The sequence below is a fragment of the Ceraceosorus guamensis genome, assembly GCF_003144195.1.
Source record: "Ceraceosorus guamensis strain MCA 4658 unplaced genomic scaffold IE81scaffold_34, whole genome shotgun sequence".
In the NCBI taxonomy this organism is placed as follows: Eukaryota; Fungi; Basidiomycota; class Exobasidiomycetes; order Ceraceosorales; family Ceraceosoraceae; genus Ceraceosorus; species Ceraceosorus guamensis.
In genome coordinates this window covers 175,182-198,732 of record NW_020290029.1, presented here as the reverse complement: position 1 = coordinate 198,732, position 23,551 = coordinate 175,182, and the positions used below count along the sequence as shown (strand labels likewise).

Below are 23,551 nucleotides of genomic sequence, written 5' to 3'. Positions count from 1 at the left end.
GAATATTCAAATACATTCAATTCTTCGGATGTGATCTCATATTCATCTCATCATTTGATTTCTATCAATCTGGAGGCAATCCTTGTAGAAAGTCCGAGTGGGCGTCTGACGTGCCAAGGACCGAGCAAATGCGAGGCGCAACGCTCGCCCCTCTCGGATGCAGCGACACGTATGATGATGATCACACACCTCGATCAGGCTATTCCAAAATCAAGCGCCGGTGAGAGGGTTGCTGATCCAGAATCAAGTACCGCGGTGAGAGGCGCGCAGTCGAGGCGAGCAGAGTCAGTGGGTGCACTCAATGATTCAAGATTGTTGCAACGTCGCTTAGACTCACTTGCGGCAGCTCCAGCGGTCCCAATAGATCAGTTCGTGGTCTTGTGAGCGCATCGAGAGCGAGGTTTCTATTCTTGGCTTCCCTTCACCCGTGGAAAGGGGTAGCTTGCTTGAAGTCTTAAGTCAAACGCCCTAATCACGAATCAAGAATCAAAATATTGGTGACATGCAGGAGTGAACCCATGAAAGGGCAACTCGTAGATGGCTTATATTGCAGCTATATGGCAGATGACACCCTTAAGTTAGGATTCCAGGTTGAACTCTTGACTTGAACGAATCGCGCGAGCTTCAGGATTCCTTGTATGATGCATAGCCGTGCGCATGGGGTGTGGTAATAATCAGAATAGTAATTATTCGCGATTCCCGATTCTAACGATTTGCTTGGCATTGCGCTACCGCGGGTACCCCGACCTTGCGGCGCGCGTTAGCGCCATGGCTACATCCATCCAGCTGCGAGTACGTGCGTGCGTGCGTATTGTACGCTTTCGGGCCATGCTAACCAGCAGCAATCGTGAATCGTGATTGCCTTGTCCACCATGTGTATAGAGACACGGCAATCTTGCGGGAGGCGCATAGCATTGACCGGTGAGACGGGTTACGCGGACACTCGTGACTCTCGACTGTAGAGTATGCGAACGTCGACTGCCACGAGTGGCGCCTACGCAAGAACCATCCCAACGGGCTGCAAGAACACCTCGCACATTTGAGAGCTCATCAGGTTGAGGTGACACGAGCCAGAAGTGTTTGAGTGGCATACCAGATTCGTCATTTCCAATTTGCCTTTGCTCATTCAGCGACCACCAAAGGTGACCGCGCCGTGTTTATGCCATCAATCTGTCCTATGATCCCGTGGCACCACCGCCCCTCTGCGTTTCACACCATAGCCAAAGAAGAGGCCTCACGAGAGAGCTTCGTGGCCTGCATAGGCGTCCAAAGATTGGTGCTGTCATCCTACAAAAGATGCACCCATACCGGATGCTTGTTCGTTCTCGACCACGGGAAACGCGCCTCCGATCGGGGTCAGAAGCGAGTCATTGAGTCAGTTGTGGGGCCGATGCGTGACGCCAATTGCGCAGCGCGTTGCCAAATGCTGAATGGATGGATGCTGGCAGCTAGGTGAGCCGCGAATCACGAATCCCGTGCAGCATCGCTACGTACATGACGACAACCTTGCCGCCTTCGACCCGAGCAAGGCCGATGCCGACATGCCTGCTTTGTCACCTCGAGCGCTTGTCTTAGCACTCCACGCTCGAGCCTCGGCGTGAACTCAAAACTTCCACGACAAGTCGTGAGTGCAAGAGAGACGCATTCATACCGCTGCCCAACCCTCCTCGAACCAGTCCAGATAGAAGGGCGCTTACTCGCACGCGAGAGTAGACTCGTCAGCAGAAAGTCATACAGTCCTCGGCGAAGCTGTGACTCCATCTACTGTAAGCCAGCGTGAGAAGGCCGTGAGGTGTGGCTGCGTGCTACGCTCCGAGATATTTCTCGAAGCGAACACTCTGATTCGCGTGATTGACAAACGCTCCAATCCAGCACTTTTGGCCACTGCGCCAGCCGTGCCCGCGAGCTGCTGCATGGGTACTCGCTGGACTCGATCACGAAGGCTCAAGCGCGCGGTGGAACCGGACACGTTTCCGTCACGAGACACGGACAAATCGCACTCATTTAATTGATTCCATCCAATCATCGCAGCAGCAAATGCGTGCAACTCGCTGATGCACGCGCTGTGACCGCACGCGCACACGCGGCAGTGCCGGCATGCATGCCGCGATTTCCGAGTTTGTCGCGGATTTTGTGGAACTTGGAGTCAAGAGCGCTGCTTGCTTGACGTAAGATGCAACCTCGTCATCAGACCAAGTCAAGCGTGCAAATCATATACGCCTTCATCGCTTCATGTCTACAAGCTTCATCATGAAGCTCAGCCACAACAGGCTACTCGGCAGCGAAAGGGCCTACATAAAGTCGGAATTGGCGCTTCAAGTGACCTAGTCTCTAGCTCGTTGCCCGATCCAAGTGTGAGCGCGTCAGACACTCTAAAGCATTCAAGAGCAGGCCGCCCCCGCCAGCTCTTCATCCCGCAGCTTCAAATCACCGCGCAAGGCACCAGAAAGCGCGACTCCCACCCGCGACTGCCATATTTACTTGGCGCTCGTTCAGATACTGCCAAAGCATACCCTCGTGTGATCGCCATCGCATCCGCCATGAGTACGATCGAGCAGACGAAAGGTGGGGGAAGAAGAGCGCACGGCACGCACGACTATCCGACGCCATTGTCGAGCATCGACAAGGATGTCTGGGATGTGATCATCATAGGCGCAGGTCCAGCTGGCCTCATGACAGCGGTGAGTGCTGAAATTCCGAACGTCTCTGTGCGCAATGCCACGTTTGCTGATGACTTGATCATTGCATTGCAGACTTCGCTCGCACGCTTTGGAGGTTTGGACGTTCTGGTCGTCGATGAGCGCTCTGAGCCCACCACGGCTGGTCGCGCTGACGGTATCCAGCCCAGGGTGAGTCTGCCAAGGGGTGACTTGCTATGTGCATTCGCACGAGACGTGCTGATCCGCGCTCCCAATAACTCACCTAGACGATCGAGGTGCTCAAGAACATGGAGCCTCTTGGCAGCGACTTTGTAGCGAGGAGTGCTGCCAGCTACGAGAGGACCTTTTGGGGTCCGCAGCCTGGTAACGAGACGGTGATTGCGCGCAACAAGCGCGTTCAGTCATTTCCCACCAACATGGAAATCGAAGACAATTGCACGCTCGGCCTGCAACAAGGCTTGATCGAGTGCGGATTTCTGAAGGACATGGAACGACACGGTCTGCGCGTCACGCGACCGTGGAGATTCCGGAATTTCGAAATGACCGATGACAAGCAGCGTCCGGTGACTGTCACGCTGGAAAAGACGCGCGGTATAGTGCAGACGAGAAACGCAGCTGGCCAGCCGGACTACTCGATTCAAGGAACAGGACAGCTCAAGTCACTACGAACAAAATACCTTGTAGGATGCGATGGTGGACGCTCGGGCGTACGCAAAAACATGGAAACCGAACACGGTGTCGTGTTCGAGTCTGCTGGGATCATCGACACGCTCTGGAGTGCACTCGACTGCGTCGTCGAAACCGACTTTCCAGAGTGAGTAAGTGCGGACACGTGCTTGACCGTCGATCAACCAGCTGACGAGGGCTGCGGACCCTGAACTCTCAGCGTGCGCAAGATTGCAACAATCCATAGCAAAGCCCATGGCGCCCTGTACATCTTCCCGCGCGAGGACAACGAGGCGGGTCAACCCATCATCAGATGTTACACGCAAGTGAACAGGCTAGGCGGTAAAAAGAGTGGCGAAAGCGCCTTTGAAGCCAAGGACAAAGTGACCAGCAACATGGTGATGGAGGCCATACAGAAGATCGCTCACCCCTACAGGTTCGACTTCAAGACCGTAGAGTGGTTCACGTGTTACCCGATCGGACAACGCTTAGTGTCGCGCTACTCGCTGCCGGCGGGTAGCACAGCAAACGGCTCCCGGTTTCCCCCCCATCATGTCTTCCTCGTCGGGGACGCTTGCCACACGCACTCACCAAAAGCAGGTCAGGGCATGAACACCGCCATCATTGACGCTCAGGCGCTTGCTTGGCGCATCAATCTGGTTGAGAAGGGCCTGGCTGAGCACGACGCGCTCCTCTCTACGTATCACTCGGAACGATGGGCTACCGGTAATCAGCTGATCACCTTTGATGCCGAGTACGCGGCGCTCTTCTCTGGCGAGATCCCCGCCAGCAAGCCGGAGCTTGGAAAGCTCAATGAAAGTGAGCTCGAAGAATACTTTGTCAAGGTCCAACGCCGAAATGCAGCTTTCACCACTGGGGCGGGTGTGACGTATTCCGACAACGCGCTCAATTTTCGCGATGCGAGGCCGCTTGGCGTTCGAAACATTTCCCACCGCTTGGAAGCCGGAGCACGACTGCAACCAGCTTGGGCTACGCGGTTCATCAATTCTCAGGCTGTGCGCATCATCCACGAGATCCAGTACACTGCACCAGGTGGATTTCGGCTCTACGTCCTGGCCGGCGATCCACAAAGGAATCGCGATCGATTACATGCCTTCATCAAGCATTTGCAAAGCTCGCAATCTTTCCTGCAACGCTTCATCCCCAAGAAAAGAAGAGATCTGCCGCAAGGCGCATATCACCAGCGACCTCGCGCCCTCAACACAGGCCTCTTCAACGGACTTTCCCACGAGGCCAATCCCTTCTTTCACCTGCTTCTCATCATGCGCCAAAGCCGTTTCGACTTTGAGTTGACCGACCTGGACCACCTTGGGCCATTGCGCGCGCTAGTGTACGCGGACGACGTCGAGCAGGGAGGTGATCTGCAGCGCGGAGAAGATGGTGCCACCACGGTTGGCGGCTTGCACCGCAAGTGGCTAGGCCCACAAACGGAAGATAGCGGCGGTGTCGTCGTCGTGCGACCGGACGGATACGTGGGCGCGGTGCTGGGCCTCGACCAAGCGCCGGCGATCGAGACCTATTTTGATGGCTTCTTGCGTGCCGAGAATAGCAAGGCGGCACATGATCATCACCATGCTCATCCACCGTCAAGATTGTGATGCGCGGGAATGTGCGGCGACCTCGAAGCGATACCCGCGCAAGGCAAACACGACTCTCCAGCTTGCATTTTTTCTGTTGCTACCACACGAGCCCGCTTTGCGCTTTGCCTCCACCTGTTGTATGCGAGGACCTACCTAGGTCAATCGATGACGCGTATTGAGTGCTATGACCCACTCGCAAATACCCCGTTGTGATTGTGACCGCGCGGGCGTGCTCCACGCCCAAAGCATACCGTAGTGTTCCCTTCGCGTGCTCTGCGCGCCCGCGATGCTACTCGTCGAGAGAAGCCAGCAGATGCAATGAACAGACAAGTGACTCTAATTGACTAGCGGTGCGGAAGACGATGGGTTCATCCTACAAGCTGCGAGAATCGCTTCTCCACGTCGGCCTTGCTCAATCCATCCAGCTCAATGTGCCTCTCCTGACCGCGTTCTGCAAACGATTCGCAGAGATTCACAGCGTCAGCGTGACCCGTGAATGACGGTCTTACTGCCAGGAACCTGTCTCGGGGGGCGTCTGGTGCTGAGCCAGCTTGATTTGCCCTATTCCCGCAGCCAAATCCCCTCACGCATCGTTGCTCTCATTCTTCACTCACCAAATCGAGCAAAGATACGTGCTGGTGTACCGGATGCTTCACGGATCAAGAAGGGCAAGTCTGGGTTGGCCTGCTTGACGGCAGGATACGCGCTGCTCAAGAATTCCCTATCGATGCAAAAGTAGGACGAAGGACAATGCACGTCAGCGAGAGTCTCGTAGACGTCACCCATCGAATGTGATTGATGGCACTTTTGAACTCGATCGGTATCGCATGCCGATGTAGCCTTCCATGCCCGTCACAAGACACTACTCACCTCACGCCGGCGGAGGCTGGTCCAGTTTGACACAGGTGGAGCCTGATCTCCTTGACGGCTGCGGGTAGCGCACGAGCGAGTGATGACGACATCTTGATCCAGCTTCGTGAACTGCAAGAAGCTGTAGATGATCACAATGACCTTACCGATTGTGAGTGTGGGCAGGGACTCGAGGGGTGAGGTGGGTCTCCGAAAGGCGGCACCGATACAGAATGATTCAAGATTAGCGACTCGTTGCTCGTTACGCGGTGACTGTGAGTTGGTTGTCGTGCTTGTGCGGCGGGGCATCGTCAATCCGAGCAGTGTGAGTGGTGTAAATCATCTCGAAATGGACGCGGTCGAGAACAATCGGTAAGATGATCGCATGTAATGCGTCCCACTGCTGCAGGCATAAGGTTTGGCAGACGAGAAAGGCAGGCAAGCCACGTGGCACTTTCGCTCGCCCGCTCGCTCGCTCGCACGCAGCTTTGCATGAGATTTGCTTGAGCGCGCGCATTTGGCTGGCTGCATGGCGTCGGCGCTGTGCCCGCAGCAAGCCTTCCAGGTCGAATTCTCACGTCGTCACGCTCAAGACCTCCCACCACGACAGCACATCTCCATCACCAGCAACACGTACACCTCACGTATTCGTCAAGATGGGAAACTCCAGCAACCCAGCGCACAAAGTGGGAACCCCCCGAACCGGATTGGTATGGGGTATCAACCGCGGTCACGTCAACACCCGACGTGTGCCCAAAGAGAAGGCTTCTCGTCGTAAGGGAAAGCTGAGCCAGAGAAACGCTGTCATCAAGAGCGTCGTCAGAGAAGTCGTCGGCTTTGCTCCTTACGAGCGTAGGGCTATGGAATTGATCCGTAACTCCAAGGTGAGTATTCGGCCGGGAGGACAAACGAGGCCCGATAGGGAAGGCTGGCGGAGAGAGCTGCTGCGATGGCAGGGAGCAGGACCCTGATGGCTTCCTAGGAGAAAGAGTAGAATCGGGATCTTAAAATTCGGCCATGTCGTGCTCCGATGTGAGCTGCGGCTCGTGGTTTGTGGTCGGGTCTTCCGAGCGAAACCTACCCTTGGGTGCAGGGATGGCATCGCAGCAGAAGGAACTTGCATTTGGAGGAGCGGCGCCACCTTGTACCTACTCTCTTTGTTGCTTGGGCACCACCGTGCCAAAGAGCTAGGTCTTGTATCTTGCAGCACTTACGCGGCATCGCTGACCATCGTCGCATAATTTACAATTGCCGCTCACACCCACAGGACAAGCGCGCCCGTCGCTTCTTGAAGGCTCGTCTCGGTACGCTCAAGCGCGCCAAGAACCGCATGGTGCGTTGTCTTTATGGAAGAATAGCTGACTCGACAGACGATGGCTGATTACCGCTCGTCCCCTTCTGTACTCTGTAGGAGACTCTGACCTCCGCCATCGCTGAGCAGCGTCGTCAAGGTGCTTAAATGGAGCGCTCTTCTAACGAGCCTTGGCCAGCAAGCGCCTTTCATCCAAGCACATCTATGCCCACCTCGGTGCCGCGTACTCATGCCAACATCGACAAGCAATCACGATGATATGTACACCTACCATCCGATCCTATCTTTCGAAAGGGTCAAAATGAAACAGGGCGCGTCGCAAAATGCACGCACTGTGAATACAATGCTTCTCGCTCTCATGCCGAGATGAGCTACACGCTGGTTGCACCAGTTGAAGTTGAAAGGGGCCAAAGGGTCATGCAACGCGGGTACCTTTAGGAGTCAGGAGCATCGAGATTGCACATTTCGACACCTTGGTGGCTGCGGAGCTGTCGCCAACGAGATACCGCGCGTGCAAGGGGCCTTTTTGTTCTAGCCAGAGGGCACGATGCACGGCTGTGAACTGCGAGCATAGTCGAGGTCGTCGACTCTAGAAAGTGTGTTCCGGCGCGGCTTGGACGTGCGTCGCGGGGGAGGAGTCTTAACCCACTCAGAAGATTACTGATGTATCGTTGCTGGCCGTTGATCTCACTGTGGTGCCACTCGTCGAACTTAACTCGGAAGCATGGCCCAAGAGAACAAGCCTTTGACGTCGCTTCGGTACCGCTTTCGCATCCAGCGCCTCGGATCTGGCCTGAGTCCACGTCGCGCGCTGAATTTGGCTGCTGCGAGCTGCACTCGTGACTCTTGTCGCTGAATGAGCTTTGGCTTGGGTCGGAGGCGCGTTCAGCGGCGAATGTGAAGCTTCATCAGTCGACTTTTGAGCCTTGATGAGACTCGATGGTGTCCGTGAGCTCGCTTTAGGTGCGCGCACAATCAGAACATTACGAATGCAGCGAGCGAGATCATGTTCGCGCGCGAAGCGTCGTCATGGTGTGTGTTGGCCTTCCACGTGATGCAGACAATTCTTGAATCAAGAATCTTGAATCCAGGATGCACCGGTTCGCGCTCTCGGCCAAGAGGCCGGTACCGAAGTGTGGTGATCTGCGTATCCATCGAAAGAGTCATTCGCTGCATCTCGTCGAAATCAGCACCTTCCGATTCCTTTCCAACCACGAATAGTCTAGCGTCGCTCTCTTCGACGTCGGCACAATCTTTGATCTTTTGCGCAGGTGCCTTCGTCGCGCATTCAAGCTTGACACGCGAGCCCCGGCGGCCCGCACTCACACGCTCTTGACTGCCCATCAGCTCATGTTCCTACATGCCTGCTTATCACACGCACTCACACAAAGCTGCCAGCACACCTCTGGATCAACGCACACAGCATCGCGTCAAGTATTATGTCACGATCAGCGCTCAACATTGCCACTGTCGGCCCGTCGAGATGGCCTCAAGCAGTCGAATGTGCTTGCCCAAGCATTCTCAATCCCAGACATGCGGCACAGTTGCGACTGTATGCTAGCAGCGCAACAGCTCGAAGGAGATTCAGCAGCTCAGCTCGTGCGGATCAGTCAGAGGCTCATGGCGGACCACAAGCGCACGCGACGGCGCGAGAGGGGCAACGAGGCGGTGGAGGCGGACTTCTGAGGGCAGCGCTGCTGGGCGTTTTCGGAGCTGGAACATACTTGCTGGGCTCATTGTATCCACCAAGCTACATTAGCTTGCTATACCCAGCACCCGCGCCTCCCAAGCTGGACAAGGACTCTGAAGCGGGCATCGCTCATTGTGCAGAGATCGAACGAAAGCTGCTCACCTTGGCTGCAGTTCAAAAGCTCAAGGCGAGCGCTAGTCCGGCTACTCCCAACTCACCCTTGCAATCATCAACCGATCAAGCATCTTCTGCTGCGCCTGTCCAACTACCAAGCGGATCAAACCCTGTCACTGAACCGCCCATGGAGTCTGCCAATCCCACCAACACAGCACACTACATCATGTCTCGTCCTTATGCACGCTTTCCAGCTTCCAAAGCGCTGCACAGCCTGACTGCTGGCTCGCTGCGTGGTCCAGGATTATTCGCCACTGCTCCGTTGGTGATGAGCCTGACTCCACACGGAGCTGGAGCACTGGGAGGTCACGAAGGAGATGCGTACGCCTTTCTTCACCTGGGCAGATCCATGTGCGGACACGACGGTTTGATACACGGAGGCTTGCTGGCTACGGTGCTGGACGAGACGTTGGCACGAACGGCCTTTTTCAGCTTGCCTCATCACGTCGGTGTGACGGCGCGCTTGGAAGTGGACTATAGAGCCCCGGTCAAGGCGGATCAGTTTGTCGTGGTCAGGACGGAGAAGGTGGAGTCTAAAGGAAGGAAGTGCACGGTGCAAGGTAGCATACAAAGCTTGGATGGGCAGATCTTGGTACAAGCCAAAGCCATCTTTGTGGAACCGAGAATGGCGAAGTTTTTGGACAACAGTCTAGTCAAACAGGCCATGGATACGGATGGAGAGGCAGCAAAAGCGCCCTTGATCACTCCCGGCATTGCTCAAAAAGCTTAAACTTGTCCGACCACCACGAATGACAGCACTCGCAGCCGCCCCCTTACCACACATTGCAACGTCATTGAGAATAGATGAGAAGTCACACCTTCATGGGTTGAAAAGGGCAATGCTTTTGATGAGGTATCGTATGGGCATGGCATGAATGGGTTGAAGTGTTTCAGGCGTGCACGGCCATGCTGTCTCGGATTGGACCCAACATACGTACGTGAGCGTCAAGGGGTGCGGGGTTCAACGCTCCAAGCGGATTGCGAGGACTACCTGGCGTGCGTGTCGACTCGCCACTTGTAATTCAAGGTTCAAGGCTGACGATTGGACACGGCATGCCTCGCTCGAGTGTCTGTTGTGGATGCGCGCATGCTGGTTGTTGATCTGGACGTTCAAACATCAGGCGAGCAATAAGCGCGTTTGGGGGAGATCGCCGCGATGCGCTGACGCGTGCGCCGCGACCGGCCGTAACGAAGCGTTCGCGGTATAGGCGCTCATGCTGTGGCGGTGTCGAGCGCCAATAAGCGTGCATATCCGCGTGCGCAGTCAAACATTTCACGATTGTCCCTGACCGAGTTAATTGGGAACGTCGAATCACGAATGCAAGTGTGTTGAATCAGACTTCTTTCTGCATTCTTCATTCTTCCAAGACGAGTTGCGCAGCTGCTGGCGATCATCATCCCCACACAGTGACAGCGCGCACATCGCTGAGTCGTAGCGTCGTCATCACTGAACACGCACTTGCTTGCTGCCACCATCTCGTATAAGAGCGAGCGAGGCACAAGAGGTCATCCCCATTCTTCACTTGCCACTCCGTCGACTGCTTGCTTGAGCTTCTCTGCACGCCACCTGTCCAACATCCTCACGCACACCATCACAGTCACAAGATGACAGCACCCAACCCTCAATTGATGTTCATCGGGCAGCAATGCACGCTAGCAGACTGTCGTCAAAGCGACTTTTTGCCCCTCAAGTGCGCTTAGTGAGTAGGTCCTCTAGCCTGCACTGCACGATCTGACTTGAGAAAGAGAGCTTGTCCAGCACCTGACACTCCGGCCACACTCACCTCTATCAGCTGTCACGATCCATACTGCTCTTCTCACTTTGACGTCTCGGTGCACAAATGCTCAGCTGGAACAAAGGCGCTGTCAGAAGCGGATGTGCGAAGACCTCTGTGTCCCCTGTGCGGTGAAGCGCCAGCATGGAAAAGAGGCTCCGAATCTGCCGAAGCGGCCCTCACAAAGCATTTGACTGCGCGTCGAGTCCCTAAAGCTGGCTCTTCGAGGGGAACAATGGGAAGCGGACTTGCTGCAAAGTCCAGATTGCTGGGTGGCTTTGGAACGGGAGAGCAGGAATGGGAATGGCACACGGAATGCATCGCTTTGGACTCGGATGGCACGAGAAGGGAAGCGATTGGACATGCCGCCAATCAGCAATCGGTAAAGAGGATGTGCGCAGAGAAGAGGTGCAAGAAGCATCTGATGGTGGACATTGTTGTGAGTGTCGAGTGTGATTCGAGCGAGGCGTGATCCGAAGTGCTGACTCAGAATGCTGATACATTTTGCCCCTCGCTCCAGTGCCCATCCTGCAAAGCTTCATTCTGTCCATCTCACAGAACACCACAATCGCACGCCTGCCCAGCTTCATCCACCTCTGCGGCTCATCCCAAGCCCTCGATTTCCTCAATGTCCGCCACCTCGCAGGCGCATACAGGACGCACGATTGGCACAGGTGGGGCAGGCGACTCTGCAAAGTCTCGCCTTCTGAACTTGGTGCCCGGTCAGGACGCTAAAAAGAGCGCGGGCGTCGCAAAATCGAATAGCAAACAGGCCGACAATGGGGATGCGACGGGCTCTATTGGGCAAAAGTCTTCGTCGAACAACCTGCTCAAGGCGATCCCGGGCACGAGCTCGAACAAGGTCGACAAGCGTATCCTGGCTGAGCAGAATTCCCTCTTGAAAGCATTGGAGAGGAAGAGGGAGCTGGGCATACTGAGCGAAAGTGAAAAGCTCAAATTGGCTCAGATTGTCGCTGTGAGGGAAAGCAGTCGAAGGCGGGGACTGGCGGATGCGAAGGAGGATTGTACAGTGGCGTAGAGGTTGTTCGGCATTGCGACCTTTGAACCCTGCACGCACCACGCAAGGCGGGCCCGTCTGTACTCTTCATCTTTTGCATGCCCCATTTGGCTCTGGAGCTAAGGCTCCTTGGCCATGCTTCGGAATGAAAAGGTTAGAAAATTCATGCACGCCATCCTAATCATGTTGGTCAGAAGGCCTAACAACACTACTCGAGTAAACAAGGTCCGGCGACTCACGACGCTGTCAGAAATCATGTTGGAGTCGCATCGGCGAGATCGAGCTTCGAGACCTGGCGCGCGAGGGACGGGATCCGGTAAAGTTTTGTCCTTTTCGTCACGCTGTGCAGCGCGTCGCAGTACTCCAAGACTGTCCGACTTGGAAAGCTCGCTCAGCCTCAATTGGTTTGCGAATCGTGAATCGTGCGCAGCCATGCAGGGTGAAACGCAGCTTCCGATGCAAACACAATCGGTATTGTAGGATGGGAGAGGCAGATTTCTCTGCTTTATGAGAAGCTCACATCATGGGGCGCGTAAGGATGTGCTTGAGTCTAGGATGATCAATGGATAAATGGAATCCTCGGATAGTCTTATGCTTCGTTGGACTGAGCTGTGTGCATTGTAGCGCCGTCGTTCGCAACATTGCTCGGGCCTGCCGTCGCGCTTCTGCCTTGCGTCTCGCTCTAGCCCGCTAAAACTGGGGCAGGTCGATGCTGTGCGTTTGGAGAATTAGCAGGTCCAGTTGCCCCGGTCGGCTGATCCGGTCTCGCAGCTGCAGCAACGACATCTTGCAGGACATTCTCGGCATTCCCGTTCGTGCCAGGAGGAGCGCGAGATGCATCCGTCTCTTCACGTTCCTCTACCAAGGGTTTCTGACAGACCGGACACCTCCCACTGACGCTGGACAGCCACTCGTCCACGCACGCCCGGTGGAGAGCGTGTCCGCAAGGCATGAGTCGGAGCACTTCCGCCTCTGCTTGGGACGACGCATCTGCTGAAGGCGGAGCCTCAGCGTGCGCAGAACGACCCGCAGCAGCAGACGCCTCGACGTCCTCGCCATACGTAGATTCGCCTCCTGCTGGAGCTTCCGTACTTTCGAGCGGCCGAGAGCTGCTTCGCCAATTCCATGCGCTCCGTCGCTTTCTGCTAGCATCTCCTTTGACTTTTGTTCTGGCAGGCGTGGTGACAGGTTTGCTCAGATCCGAAGCTGCAGCTCTCGCTTCGCTGGAAAATTGTTCCGGCGTCACAAAGTCTACTAGACAGATTGGGCACGTCGCGCGATGAGCAGGTATCTGGAGTCGCGGAGAAGAGGATGACTTGACGTCAGCAAGGCGGGCATTGCTGAAAGAGTGCACCGCACAAGGTCAACTCACCGGATGAAGAGGGTATCTCCACTTCTGTTCCCCACCATGTGAGGCTTGCGCATCGCTCTGCGCGGGCTGCATTTGCTCTTCGGTGCTCGTCGTGACCACAGCCGCGTTGGATGAAACCCGCCCACTCTTTCTGCGGGTGAACAATCTCGCTAGACCGCCGGAGCGATGCTGCGAGGTACGCAGTGCATCGTCAACTGACGGAGCTTCTACTTTGGTAGGGCTGTCACTTTGATCAAGTTTGGCGCGAGGGCCTATGGACGCTGCGTCTGCCACCGGTCCTTGTTCACTTGCACGTGCCTCTTCCTCGGCAGGAACAAAGTAGACCAACGTCGAAGACTTTTCTATCACAGCTTGATCTATCTTGGATGTCGTTGGGTGGATGCCTGCTCTCGGGAACCTATCCGCCAGACCGAACGCTCGTAAGATTGCCAGCACAATCGGCAAGAAGAACACGACCAGCTGATTTGTGTGGCGTAAGATGGCCAAGAAGTGAGCTCACGGAAATGCCGCACAGCGAGTCGATGCACTCACAGAGATGAGCAAAGCGACTTCAAGGATGATGATGTAAGTGATGCTCAGAAAAGTGAGGCTGGACCACCAGAGCACCACGCTGTCTGCCGGCCTATGAGAGCATTCCAAGCTCGTCCAGACCGCATAATTACCATATAACCAGATCCCAATGTGCGACAACCCCAACAGGTCTGACAATCTGCTCGCTTTGGCATCCAAGGCCAAATTGCCAAATGTCCTGTTTGCCTCTCTTTGAGCGCGAGCTTCTGCAGATCGGTTGCGCCGCGCTGCTGGGGTCCGGTGTGGCGAAAGTCCGAGGTAGAGATCGATTGGAATGCAGAACAGCACCCTGAACGTGTGCAGCAGCAAGAATACGTACATCCTGCGCGAACAAGGGGCATGAGCACCTCAGAAATGCTTCTTACGAAATAAATCATCTCACTCACGACTCTGGATCGCACAATGACCCCGGCGCTCTCAACGAATCCCCAAGGGAGTCGGGCAAGCATGCTACGACTATGCCGAGTATGACCTGCGCACGTCAAGAGAGAATGCGTATAAGACACGGCATCAAACAGGCAGCATTCTCCGGTCTCGCACGATCGCACATACCGCCTCCCACTGACTGATAACCTCTGCTACTCACCTGACAAAGCGAAAGCAAGAATTGCAGGACCAGCAAAATCCTCTTTCCCTTTCCGAGCTGGACATACGTACTCAAAGAAGCTCTCAGCATATTCCGCCGGACCATCATCGCTTCGTTTGCGCTGCTCTGAGGTGGCGCTGCTGCTCCAGTGTGACTCTGCGCTGGCACAGCTCTCGTGGGAGATGCTGAGCTAGTGTCATTGTGTGGTCTATTCAGCGCGTCAGATCTCGATGGACCTCCAATCGATGCGGTTCTGGAAGGCAAGTCGCTAGTAGCGGAGTTGCCGGCGTCTAGCGTCGAGCCATCGGCGGCTCTCTGTTGTGCCACTCCGCCCTGATGAGGTGCGCGAGCAGAGCTCTGTGGCACAGCGTCTCGCGGGGCAAGAACGCCGTTTGAGCTGCGCGGGGTGGTGCTGCCCGATGCTGCGGGCGAGGAGAGAAGGTGGGAAAGGTCGATGGAGTGGAGTGGCCGCTTGGAAGAGGCCGCCAGGGATGAAGCGGCTGCGGCAGTGGGCGCTGTGGGTGAAGGTGCTCGGGCTAGCGGGTGCGTGATGGTTGCCGTGCGCGAAGAGGGAGAGAGAGGTGGAGAAGCGGCGCTACTTGATGCGCCTCCATGTGCTCTGGATACTGAATCGCCTTCCAATGGCTCCACCTTCCCCTCCGACGACATGCTTGCTGCCTGAACCACAGATGGCTTGTGACGTGCGCGTTCCCGTTCGATCTCGATAGGCTGCTTGCTGAACAGTGTTGATGTATCGTTCCGTACGAGCCTATGCGCCTTTACCTGCCGAGTGCAAGGCTAGTCACGCTCGCGCGATGTGCAGCACCTCGAGCTCTCCACAGATGTGCTTTGCGACTGGGGTCCGTAATCAAGAATGTGATGGTGGTTGACGTGGAGGAGACATGGGTCCAGGCACGAGGAGCCGCATGATGGGTGTCGTCACGCGATCGGAAAGATGAGGCGGTGCTGCAAGCCAAGCACGCGCGCCGGCTGATGGCTGCTGATGGCTGATGCACCAGCAGCAGCAGCAGCAGAGAAGGCCGCGCACGCCCGGCCAGATGATGGTACGCTTTATCGGCGCTGTGCCCTCTCTTGAATTCTGCCTCGGCTTTCGCTTCCGCGCCACGATGAGAGAGGCGCACAACTCACCGTGAATCGTGAATTTGAGCGTCACCGCGAGCAGTCAAGTACGGTACTCAATGTATCAAACGCGCATGCAGATCATCACCCAGCAGAACATTCGTGACCTGTGACTGGAGCAGGGCGGTGAGTCCAGTGAAGTCTTGCAATCGGGAGCAGTAGAGAGGGTCCCATTCAACACTGCCGTCACCTTGGGTGAAGAGAAGTATAGTGGAGAGTGAGTCGCTGTGACTGAATAGGTTATGCGTGGGAATCATCGAGGCAAGCTGCGTCGCAAGCGTGCCTCTATCTTCTCGAAGCGCAGCGCAGCGCAAGAGGCGCGCACATCGATCGTGGATACCTTGCGTGCATCTTTCGCACACCCACACTAGTCAGACGGGTAGCGTTCAATTCGGAGAGTTTACCGAGCCAAAAGTCAAGAGTCTAGGAATAATTTGCTGCCTGGCACACGAGCACGACAGTCTTGCAGAGCTTCGACTAGAGACGGTGACCTGTTCACAGACACATTTTCAAGGGCAGGCGAGCCACATGAGGCGTCTCTTCAGTCGAAGAGGGATGGATGGATGCATCACATCGAAGATTGCTATCGATCGACCGGAGAGCGCCAGTAGTGTGGGCAGACTGTCGGTCGGCGAGCGAGATTCGTGGCACAGAGAGCATCAAGGGGCCATTTATGTCCACTCTAGTGGTGCGCGTGGTCGTGCTCGAAGCGAATACCGCTGTGATGAGGGCGCAAATAATGAACGTCAGCAGGCGGACAGATAGGTGGAGTAGGCAAATAGCATGAGACTTCCGATGCCGTTTTGCTACACGCATACACCCATTCGTGCTTCGACTTTGCTCCAAGCAGCTCGCGCCCGCAATTTTGTCATCTCGAAAGGCTAACTTTGTCACGTCGCCATTCTCGATGGGATAGAGAGTGACAAGCGTTCGCGTCCCCCACGCAAGCGCAAGCAAGCAAGCACAAGTGGCCCTGCGTGCTGAGCAGCTCTCCGATGCGTCGCAAGAAGGCAGTACTCACCAGTACGGGCACGCCTTGGGTCCTGGCTTGTCCTGCGATGTGCAGTCATCGAGATTCGAATGAGCACATGACTTGCCTCCTCGATCGCACGACATCCTACTCACCAAGTTGATGAACACCTGAGGGTGTCCAAGCGGTCCATCCCCACCATCGCAAGCAACGACCCTCTTCTTTGTGAGACGAATCGGTTCCCTGTGAATCATCTCCATGGCGCTCAGGGGCAAAGGTTGCAGGTTGAAATCGATCTGTTCGAAACGTGGTCCTTGCATCGCTTTAGGCCTGGGATTTTGCGATTTGGACCAAGTGGCTGGATAATTTGGAGATTGCTCGGATGGGATGTGAGGTGGTGTGTGAGGCGCTGCTACCACGTTGGCTCGGTTCTCTCGACGACGAGCGGGAGTCTGAGCCTCGCCTGTTGGACGGGCAAAGAATCCGGATGGAGGAGCGCGAGCTTTGGCGCTGCTCGAGAGAGACCTTGCGAAGATTCTGGAGGATGACATGGTGTCTTTAGAGGAGGCTCCGTGGCTGCGAAGGACTTGATCAGTCGTGTGCCAGGGTTGAGGTGGGCTGACAGCCTAAAGAAGGGGTGCAGAGCCTTGTGGGGCGAGACGGCACGACGATCGCAAGAGCCCCGCGGATTCCCAGTCGTGAGTCAACAAACTGAGATGATGAGGTCGGAATTGTGAACTGATCGCTTGTAACCTCGGCGTGGACACTTCATTGACGAGAGCCGTTATATACAGTCACGCGGTCAACTGGACGTTCTCGTCACCACCGTCCGCTCCGACTGCGCGCCGTCGACGAATGAGCTTCCGCCAATTGGGCGGCCGAAGCTGTCACGTGTTGAGTAGCTCAGGATGCTCGGGTATCGTCGGCCGAACTCCACGATGTCGTGCACGACACGAAATTCAAGACGCGACGCGGTGCGTGCTGCAGCTATGCCGCGAAGAGGCGCTTCGATTTGTGACCGGGGCACAGACACACGCTTCGCGACGTCACCCATGACCATACGGATTCGCAATCACAATTCAAATTCTCAAGATTCAATCGTGGGAGAGACTTTGGACACTTCCATGTTGAGCGATTCAGGCGGCCCCCATTTGGCCAAAGCTCACACTTAGAGGCAGAAGCGCTGTGAAAGCAGCCGTCCAAAATGAAGGACCATGGACGCGAAATGCTGCTCTGCACTATAACCGAAGCCATTCGCAGCAGCACCGTCGCGACAGGTCCATGTGCACTGCGAGGTAGGGCCAGGGTGCACGTGCTGTTTTCAACACCTTCATCAGCAAAGGAGCTCTACCCATTCGCGCATGTAGACCCACAGAGCTCGAAGCCGCCGCCAAAGCCTCTCGACGCATTTGTCGAGCACGTCTTTTGCACAGTGAGCTGGGAGGATGCGCACTCCGATGAGGCTACGACCGAGTGCGGAACAGCCAAAGAGGGACAAGGATCTTCGCAGCACACAGGCAGGCTGATATACGCCCTCGAATGCTATCTCTACACCATTCCCGCTCAGCGAGCTGCGGTGCTATACGTCAGTAAAGTCGATTCTACAGGATGGGCACCTCGAGCAGTCGATGCGAACTTGGTGGACTTTGTCCAGGGATTCGAGAAGCAGTCGTCGAACGCGGAACATCCCAAGTCCCAGCCCACGTCTCTAGTTCGACTCACTACCACAGCTTTCCTTTCGCATTTTGCCAGCCTACGACACTGGGGAACGAAACAAAAACCGATCACGCATTGTTCAATTCATGTCCTGGCGCGTTCTCAAGGCGCTTACCTCTTCCCCAGCTCTCCAGAAAACCCCTTGAAGCGCGTCTTGCCAGATGGTAAATTAATAGCCTGGTGGAGACAGGTCCTGAGCGATGTGAACGCATCGACAGGCTACAAGGGGAGAAACTTTTACATCGTTCCAGGGTACGATAACGGTACGGCAAGAGAGCTGCTACCTGCGGCGCCGACCGGAGAGGATGATGCGCTTTCGAGATCGAAGTGGGTATACGGACATCCATACACCAGGGGTTTGCAACAGTCGCCGCCCTTACCTTTGCACCGCAAGTCTACAGACGTTCGTTCAGATGTGGAACGCATTCACAATGGCCTTAGGTCCCATGGCAGTCCTGCAACTTTGATGCCTCACTTCCCAGACGATCCAAAGAGCCGGTTCATTTCAGAGCTTGCGAGGGACGCTCACGAGCTCGCCAGTGGGCCCGAAACGGCGAGTACAAGCAAGGCAGGCGACGATGATGACGAATCGGACCGAGCCAGCAAGCGCGTTCGATTAGAGGACTCGAACACTGCAACTCAGGGTGAAAGGCTACCAACGGAACCGTCTCAGGCCGCGACGCACGGTTCTGCTCATTCGCTCGCAATATCCACGCGACAACCCATCGCGCCTTTCAAATCGCTCTTTAAAGAACGCGCAGCCCTAGACGCAATATCTCCGGACGAATTCTGGGAAAGGATGGGCTTCAGACAAGAATGCTGTGCTGGAAACGCCGTAGGCGTCTTTGTCTGCATCTTTGAAGTCGACGAGGCGGGCGAGGACTCGAAGCGAGACGAGCAGACAGCCGTGCACCAGCACTGTGGGAGCACTACACTTAGCCCTAGCCCTCAACCGCTTGCTCTGCCTCCAAAGGTCCTCTCCGACGTTATCTTTCGACATCTATTGAGGGATGTATGCGATTGGTCAAATTGGGACGCCACGAAAGACCTCACAGAAGCGTGGCATGATGCCGTGCTGCGAGCTGTGCTGCGCAAAGGTGGCTTATCACAGACGAAGGAAAAGGGTTCGGGTGCGGTTGCGGAACACGCAAGTCCGCAGTCGGACGACTCTCTGCCTGCTGTGCAGGTGGCTAAAGGTGTGCTCTGGTCTGACATTGCTTGTGCCGGCCCTACCAAGGCGCAGTTGATGCGCGCAAAAGAAGAGTGGGAGAAAGCGGGCAGACCGTTGCCTCGCGCCATCAGAGAGGAACAGGAGAAGAAGAGCAAGGTCGTGGTGAACACGCTCAACGTCAAGCGCAAGAAAAAACCGTGAAGCGTTGCAAATTCAAGCAATCGCAATGCTTTCGAAAAATTGCAGTGTGGAAAAGTGTGTGTGGTGCGGCAACAAGTGAGCCACGGCCCATGAAATGTCGAGGGGCCAGGCGGTGTGTCTGCAGCAAGGCTGTTGATCGCAGCGCATCCTTGATTCGCTTCGAGCTTGTCAGAAGCGCGAGCTGCGTGTTGAACTGTATGAAATGGATGGCCGCCGCGGCAGCAACTTGCGGCGCAACACGCCTTCGTTGAGTGCAACACTTCTTGACTTTTGGCTGCAGCTGCTGATGATCCGCGCGCCATCAGAGGTCACTCACTGACTGAGTCACGCGCGCACATGTGCTGAGGTAGCTGGTACCTACTACTGCTACTCATGACTACTTTCAACAGCGCACGCACGCGCGCGCTACCTTTGTAGAGCCACACACGCGTCACGCACAGCGCGACCTTGCAGGAAAGCATGCATGTCTCGAGAATCCCCAGTGGTGCGTGCACGTCCTCCATCATCATCACCATCCGCTTCTCGGCGAGGCACTCCTTCCGGAACGCATACAAGATCTGCAGGGTAGATAGACGACGAAAGCGTATTCGACACGCGCGGGAAGCGCAGCAATTTGATTTCGAAGGCACTCGTAGACAGCGGTACGCTCGCCTCTCATGGACAGCCCGCTAGCTTCTGCTTCTGCTGCCGATACGGCAGGCCCAAGCCGAGTTGGAAATGGAGCGATGGAGAAGGGCTCACAGGCAGCGCAAGCAGCGCAGACTGCGCCTGATGCGCAGCAGGATGAAGACCTTTGGAGTAGCATCTTGGACTCGGTTCAGAGCAGCAAAGCTGTACCCCTCAAGAACTTGATCATCATGGGTGAGTGCGGTAGAGGCTGTGCCAATACGGACGTCATCTGACGGCTCTTGGCACTGCGCCCGCAGGTGAACCTGGGACCGGAAAGACGACGATACTTTCTTCGCTGGCGGCGAGGGCGCCTGCCGGCTTCATTTCTCTGCCTGCCAGCTCGTCTTCAAATTCGGTCGGAGGTCAGGCTCAAGCAGGAGTGTCTGGAGCAGCCACAGGAACGCCAAATTTGAGCGGCCCAGAGCATGACCTGCAGACCAACGCCGAAGTCTCGGGGGCGGCAGACTTTGGCATGGGGTACGGGTACTGGGACGTCGGTGATGAGGACGGAGAGGGTGAGAGTTCCGCGCTCGAAGCGCAAAGGGTGGCCATCGTTCGTCTAACGCTTCTTCGCCCGCAGACACGTTGGCGCGGGTTGGCGTCTACCAAGTCCCCTCTTCGCACCCAGTTCACCTGTCTCTGCTACCGTTTGCGCTTGCTGCGTCGTCCTCCGATCCAACGAGCACAAATCCTGCCGCAAGCGCATCCTCCTTGCGGCCAAGCACGTCTTTGCAGGCTGGTCTCTCATCTACCGCTACCTCGCCGAAGCCTTCCATGACGGCTATCAAAGACTCCTTGTTCATGATAGTGCTTGACTGGCAAGCGCCTTGGACCTTCTTAGAGCAGCTGTCTACCTGGCTGGACGTTGTTAGAGGGGTGCTGGAGGACGCCGAAAATGCTGGCGCAAACGTCGAGGAGAGGGCCAGATGGACGAAGGAGAGAGCCCTTGCAGACGAGCTTAGGGAGCAGCGTGAGTAAGGCAGAAGCCTGCTTCAGTGATGCTCCGATGACTGACATGACGTACCCTCCCAGTTGAGGCTTACATTCGCTCCTATGCGGAGCCCGCGCAGACCACAGATGGCGTGCAAGCCACTGCAGGCCCGAACCCTGCGCTCACAGATCCGTCATTGCCGTTAGGAGAGGGAGTGCTCGAGCACAATTGGGGCGTACCGCTTGTGATCGTTTGCACAAAGGTGAGTCGTGCTCGCGATGGGCGTGTAGAGTACGCGTCTGACGTTGGCCCCTCGCCTCTAGGCCGACACGATACCACAACTCGAAAGGGATCGCGAGTTCAAGGAGGAGCAATTCGATTACATACAGCAGGTGCTTCGAACCACTTGCTTGAAATGTGAGGGTTTGCAAGGTGATCAGAGGCTAGACGCGAGACTCACTGACCCGCCACCTTCATTCAGACGGCGCTGGACTCTTCTTCACAGCGCAATCTCGGCCGCGGACGTTTGAGGTGCTGCGCTCTTACGTCTTGCACAGGCTTTTTACCCCGCCAGTGCCAGCACGGCTCACCTCTGCGACTGATGGCTCTCATAATCGTGCTGCAGACGCAGGCGCAGCTCCGTCAAGCGTGGTAGCCGGAGGTGCACTCTCTTCGCGATTTCCATTCACATACCGATCGTCAACGATCGAGCGCGACGAGCTCGTGGTGCCCACAGGTTGGGACACTTGGGGAAAGATCAAGGCGCACAGGGATGGATTTGATGCAAATGCCACTTCAAAGGGCTGGGAGTGGGACATGCTCGTCGAACAGGTTAGACGAGAAAGCCGGCTGGAAAAGGGCAGCAAAAATTTGTTGGAGCTCGCGCGACAAAAAGAAACGGGACAGCTTGCGGCTGCCGAAGATGCCGGTGTTCCTAGCGCAGTCAGGCTGTACGAGGATATCATTTCGGACTGGACAGCCCCAGTGAGTTGCGTTGCTGCTTGCCTAGCGTCAAGTCTGAGCCAAGGAGCTGACGCGCCACATCCATGTCAGGCCCCGTCAAACAATACGACGCGTTTCAAGCAGCCAGACGAGCAAGCGTTTCTCGCGCAGCACTACGCAAACATGTCATCAGATCCTAACTCGCGCTCGAAACTTTCGCGTCTGGGTGGTGCGATGGGTGCATCGGCTAACGGGGACGCGGAGTCCAGCGGGCGCACAGTGGTTGGGCCTATGGGAAGCTCCAGTCTGAGCTTGCCGAGCGTGGAAAAGGCGCTGCTAGCGAAGATAGGAGATGCCGATGATGGGCCTTTGAGCACGAGTGCGAGGCCTGCCGCGCGTATGGGCAGACGAGTGAGTGGATTGAGCGAGCGAGCGTTCGATGAATTGAAGTGTTCACCGCCCTTTCCACCAGGAATCTCATCGAGAGCGCGAAGGAACGCCCGGACTGCGACCAGAACGTCTGGCGAGCCCGCCATTAGACTCTGGTCGAGCTGGACCGCTCAGTCCAGGTCTGACATCGCCGGAAGGTCCTACAAGTCCCGGCACGCCGAAACAATCGGAAGTGTTGCACACCTTCTTTCAGAGTCGTGAGTCGCGGTGCATCTTGCCCTTGGCTCCGCCTTTCAGCTCAAACTTTCCCTTGGCTCTCTTTCTCTCTCCCAGTGCTCAACAAGGAGAAGCCTGCTGGTATGACGCCACCTTCCATCAATCGCACGAGGGATAGAGGCAGCGGACCTGGTGGGAGTGGGCTGGGAGAGAGGAGATCCAGCGCTAGAGATCGCGATGGGACAACCTAGACGTTGATTTTTTTTAGCACCATCGCAAACCCCTTTTTCGTCAATACCCGATCGTAAAAGTGTTGCATGCTTCGAAGAGAGATTGTGTTGCAGGCTCGGTCGTGAATATAGCAGCCCGATGAGCATGTCCTGCCGTAAGTGGTGTGATTGGAGCTTTTCAACGACTCCGGAGCTCGCGCGCACCACAAACGAGGCGGGTGAAAATCGGCGATGCAGCCAGCAGCTAGCGGGGGCGCACGCGTGCTAGCTGCATGCAAGGCTGTACGCGACTACGCGGCGGTTTGGCTGATGAGTTTGTGCTTGCGCGCCCGCCTTCATCACCTTTTTGCTTTCACAACAAGTGCGGCGGATGAGTCGAGGTAGGCATCATGCAATTTGCGCTCCTTGATGCTCACTTCAGTCACAAGATGAGCACTTGCAATGCCTCGTTCGCTGATGACGAGCGTTTCACATGTACCGCCCGCCGCTACAGCTTCGGTCATCCTTCGTCTCTATCTCATGGACATGCGTGCGATCGAACTGAGCGGCTTGCTGCCGCTTGATTGCTGCTGCTGCTTGTCGGCGCTCGCACGCGCCCTTTGTTCTGCCGGTGCGCGCTGGCGTGCCCGCGGGCGGCCGCAATGAATTAAGAAGCGAGGTTTTGGATGGGGAGGAGCAAGGTGATATGAAACGGCGAGGAGT

At 56.1% G+C, this 23,551-nt stretch overlaps 9 protein-coding genes across 9 annotated transcripts; 6 read left to right on the top strand and 3 right to left on the bottom strand.

Moving 5' to 3' along the window:
* Positions 1–2,182: 2,182 nt before the first annotated feature.
* On the top strand, positions 2,183–5,368 carry IE81DRAFT_366969 (FAD/NAD(P)-binding domain-containing protein). The gene is made up of 4 exons (XM_025517045.1): positions 2,183–2,681; positions 2,754–2,849; positions 2,927–3,474; positions 3,547–5,368. Exons 1-4 carry the CDS (start codon positions 2,541–2,543, stop codon positions 4,943–4,945), a joined length of 2,184 nt encoding a protein of 727 aa, XP_025369245.1. The 5' UTR covers positions 2,183–2,540; the 3' UTR covers positions 4,946–5,368.
* On the bottom strand, positions 5,185–6,092 carry IE81DRAFT_323909 (putative nadh-ubiquinone oxidoreductase 10.5 kDa subunit). Its single transcript, XM_025514094.1, has 3 exons — positions 5,798–6,092; positions 5,542–5,648; positions 5,185–5,378 (listed from the first exon to the last, which is right to left on the bottom strand). The coding sequence occupies exons 1-3, from the start codon at positions 5,887–5,889 to the stop codon at positions 5,296–5,298; spliced, it is 282 nt and encodes a 93-aa protein (XP_025369244.1). The 5' UTR covers positions 5,890–6,092; the 3' UTR covers positions 5,185–5,295.
* A 340-nt stretch (positions 6,093–6,432) lies between these two features.
* Positions 6,433–7,590, top strand: IE81DRAFT_314268 (putative 60S ribosomal protein L36; the record flags this gene model as incomplete). Its single annotated transcript, XM_025512500.1, has 3 exons — positions 6,433–6,660; positions 7,044–7,109; positions 7,188–7,590. The coding sequence occupies 3 exons, from the start codon at positions 6,433–6,435 to the stop codon at positions 7,233–7,235; spliced, it is 342 nt and encodes a 113-aa protein (XP_025369243.1). The 3' UTR covers positions 7,236–7,590.
* A 664-nt stretch (positions 7,591–8,254) lies between these two features.
* IE81DRAFT_323908 (hypothetical protein) lies at positions 8,255–9,790 on the top strand. The gene has a single exon (XM_025514093.1). It carries the CDS (start codon positions 8,528–8,530, stop codon positions 9,680–9,682), a length of 1,155 nt encoding a protein of 384 aa, XP_025369242.1. The 5' UTR covers positions 8,255–8,527; the 3' UTR covers positions 9,683–9,790.
* A 767-nt stretch (positions 9,791–10,557) lies between these two features.
* Positions 10,558–11,766, top strand: IE81DRAFT_290887 (hypothetical protein; the record flags this gene model as incomplete). Its single annotated transcript, XM_025511870.1, has 4 exons — positions 10,558–10,652; positions 10,746–10,927; positions 11,018–11,166; positions 11,248–11,766. The coding sequence occupies 4 exons, from the start codon at positions 10,558–10,560 to the stop codon at positions 11,764–11,766; spliced, it is 945 nt and encodes a 314-aa protein (XP_025369241.1).
* A 661-nt stretch (positions 11,767–12,427) lies between these two features.
* Positions 12,428–15,282, bottom strand: IE81DRAFT_366964 (hypothetical protein; the record flags this gene model as incomplete). Its single annotated transcript, XM_025517044.1, has 5 exons — positions 14,274–15,282; positions 14,074–14,159; positions 13,649–14,009; positions 13,118–13,576; positions 12,428–13,036 (listed from the first exon to the last, which is right to left on the bottom strand). The coding sequence occupies exons 1-5, from the start codon at positions 14,940–14,942 to the stop codon at positions 12,428–12,430; spliced, it is 2,184 nt and encodes a 727-aa protein (XP_025369240.1). The 5' UTR covers positions 14,943–15,282.
* Positions 15,283–15,804: 522 nt separating this feature from the next.
* IE81DRAFT_323905 (hypothetical protein) lies at positions 15,805–17,176 on the bottom strand. The gene is made up of 3 exons (XM_025514092.1): positions 16,539–17,176; positions 16,435–16,466; positions 15,805–16,132 (listed from the first exon to the last, which is right to left on the bottom strand). Exons 1-3 carry the CDS (start codon positions 16,932–16,934, stop codon positions 16,096–16,098), a joined length of 465 nt encoding a protein of 154 aa, XP_025369239.1. The 5' UTR covers positions 16,935–17,176; the 3' UTR covers positions 15,805–16,095.
* A 258-nt stretch (positions 17,177–17,434) lies between these two features.
* Positions 17,435–19,514, top strand: IE81DRAFT_323903 (hypothetical protein). The gene has a single exon (XM_025514091.1). It carries the CDS (start codon positions 17,588–17,590, stop codon positions 19,469–19,471), a length of 1,884 nt encoding a protein of 627 aa, XP_025369238.1. The 5' UTR covers positions 17,435–17,587; the 3' UTR covers positions 19,472–19,514.
* Positions 19,515–19,870: 356 nt separating this feature from the next.
* On the top strand, positions 19,871–22,934 carry IE81DRAFT_323902 (DLIC-domain-containing protein). Its single transcript, XM_025514090.1, has 9 exons — positions 19,871–20,332; positions 20,398–20,655; positions 20,721–21,110; positions 21,173–21,333; positions 21,395–21,488; positions 21,553–22,055; positions 22,125–22,424; positions 22,486–22,660; positions 22,737–22,934. The coding sequence occupies exons 1-9, from the start codon at positions 20,128–20,130 to the stop codon at positions 22,868–22,870; spliced, it is 2,220 nt and encodes a 739-aa protein (XP_025369237.1). The 5' UTR covers positions 19,871–20,127; the 3' UTR covers positions 22,871–22,934.
* Positions 22,935–23,551: the final 617 nt, after the last annotated feature.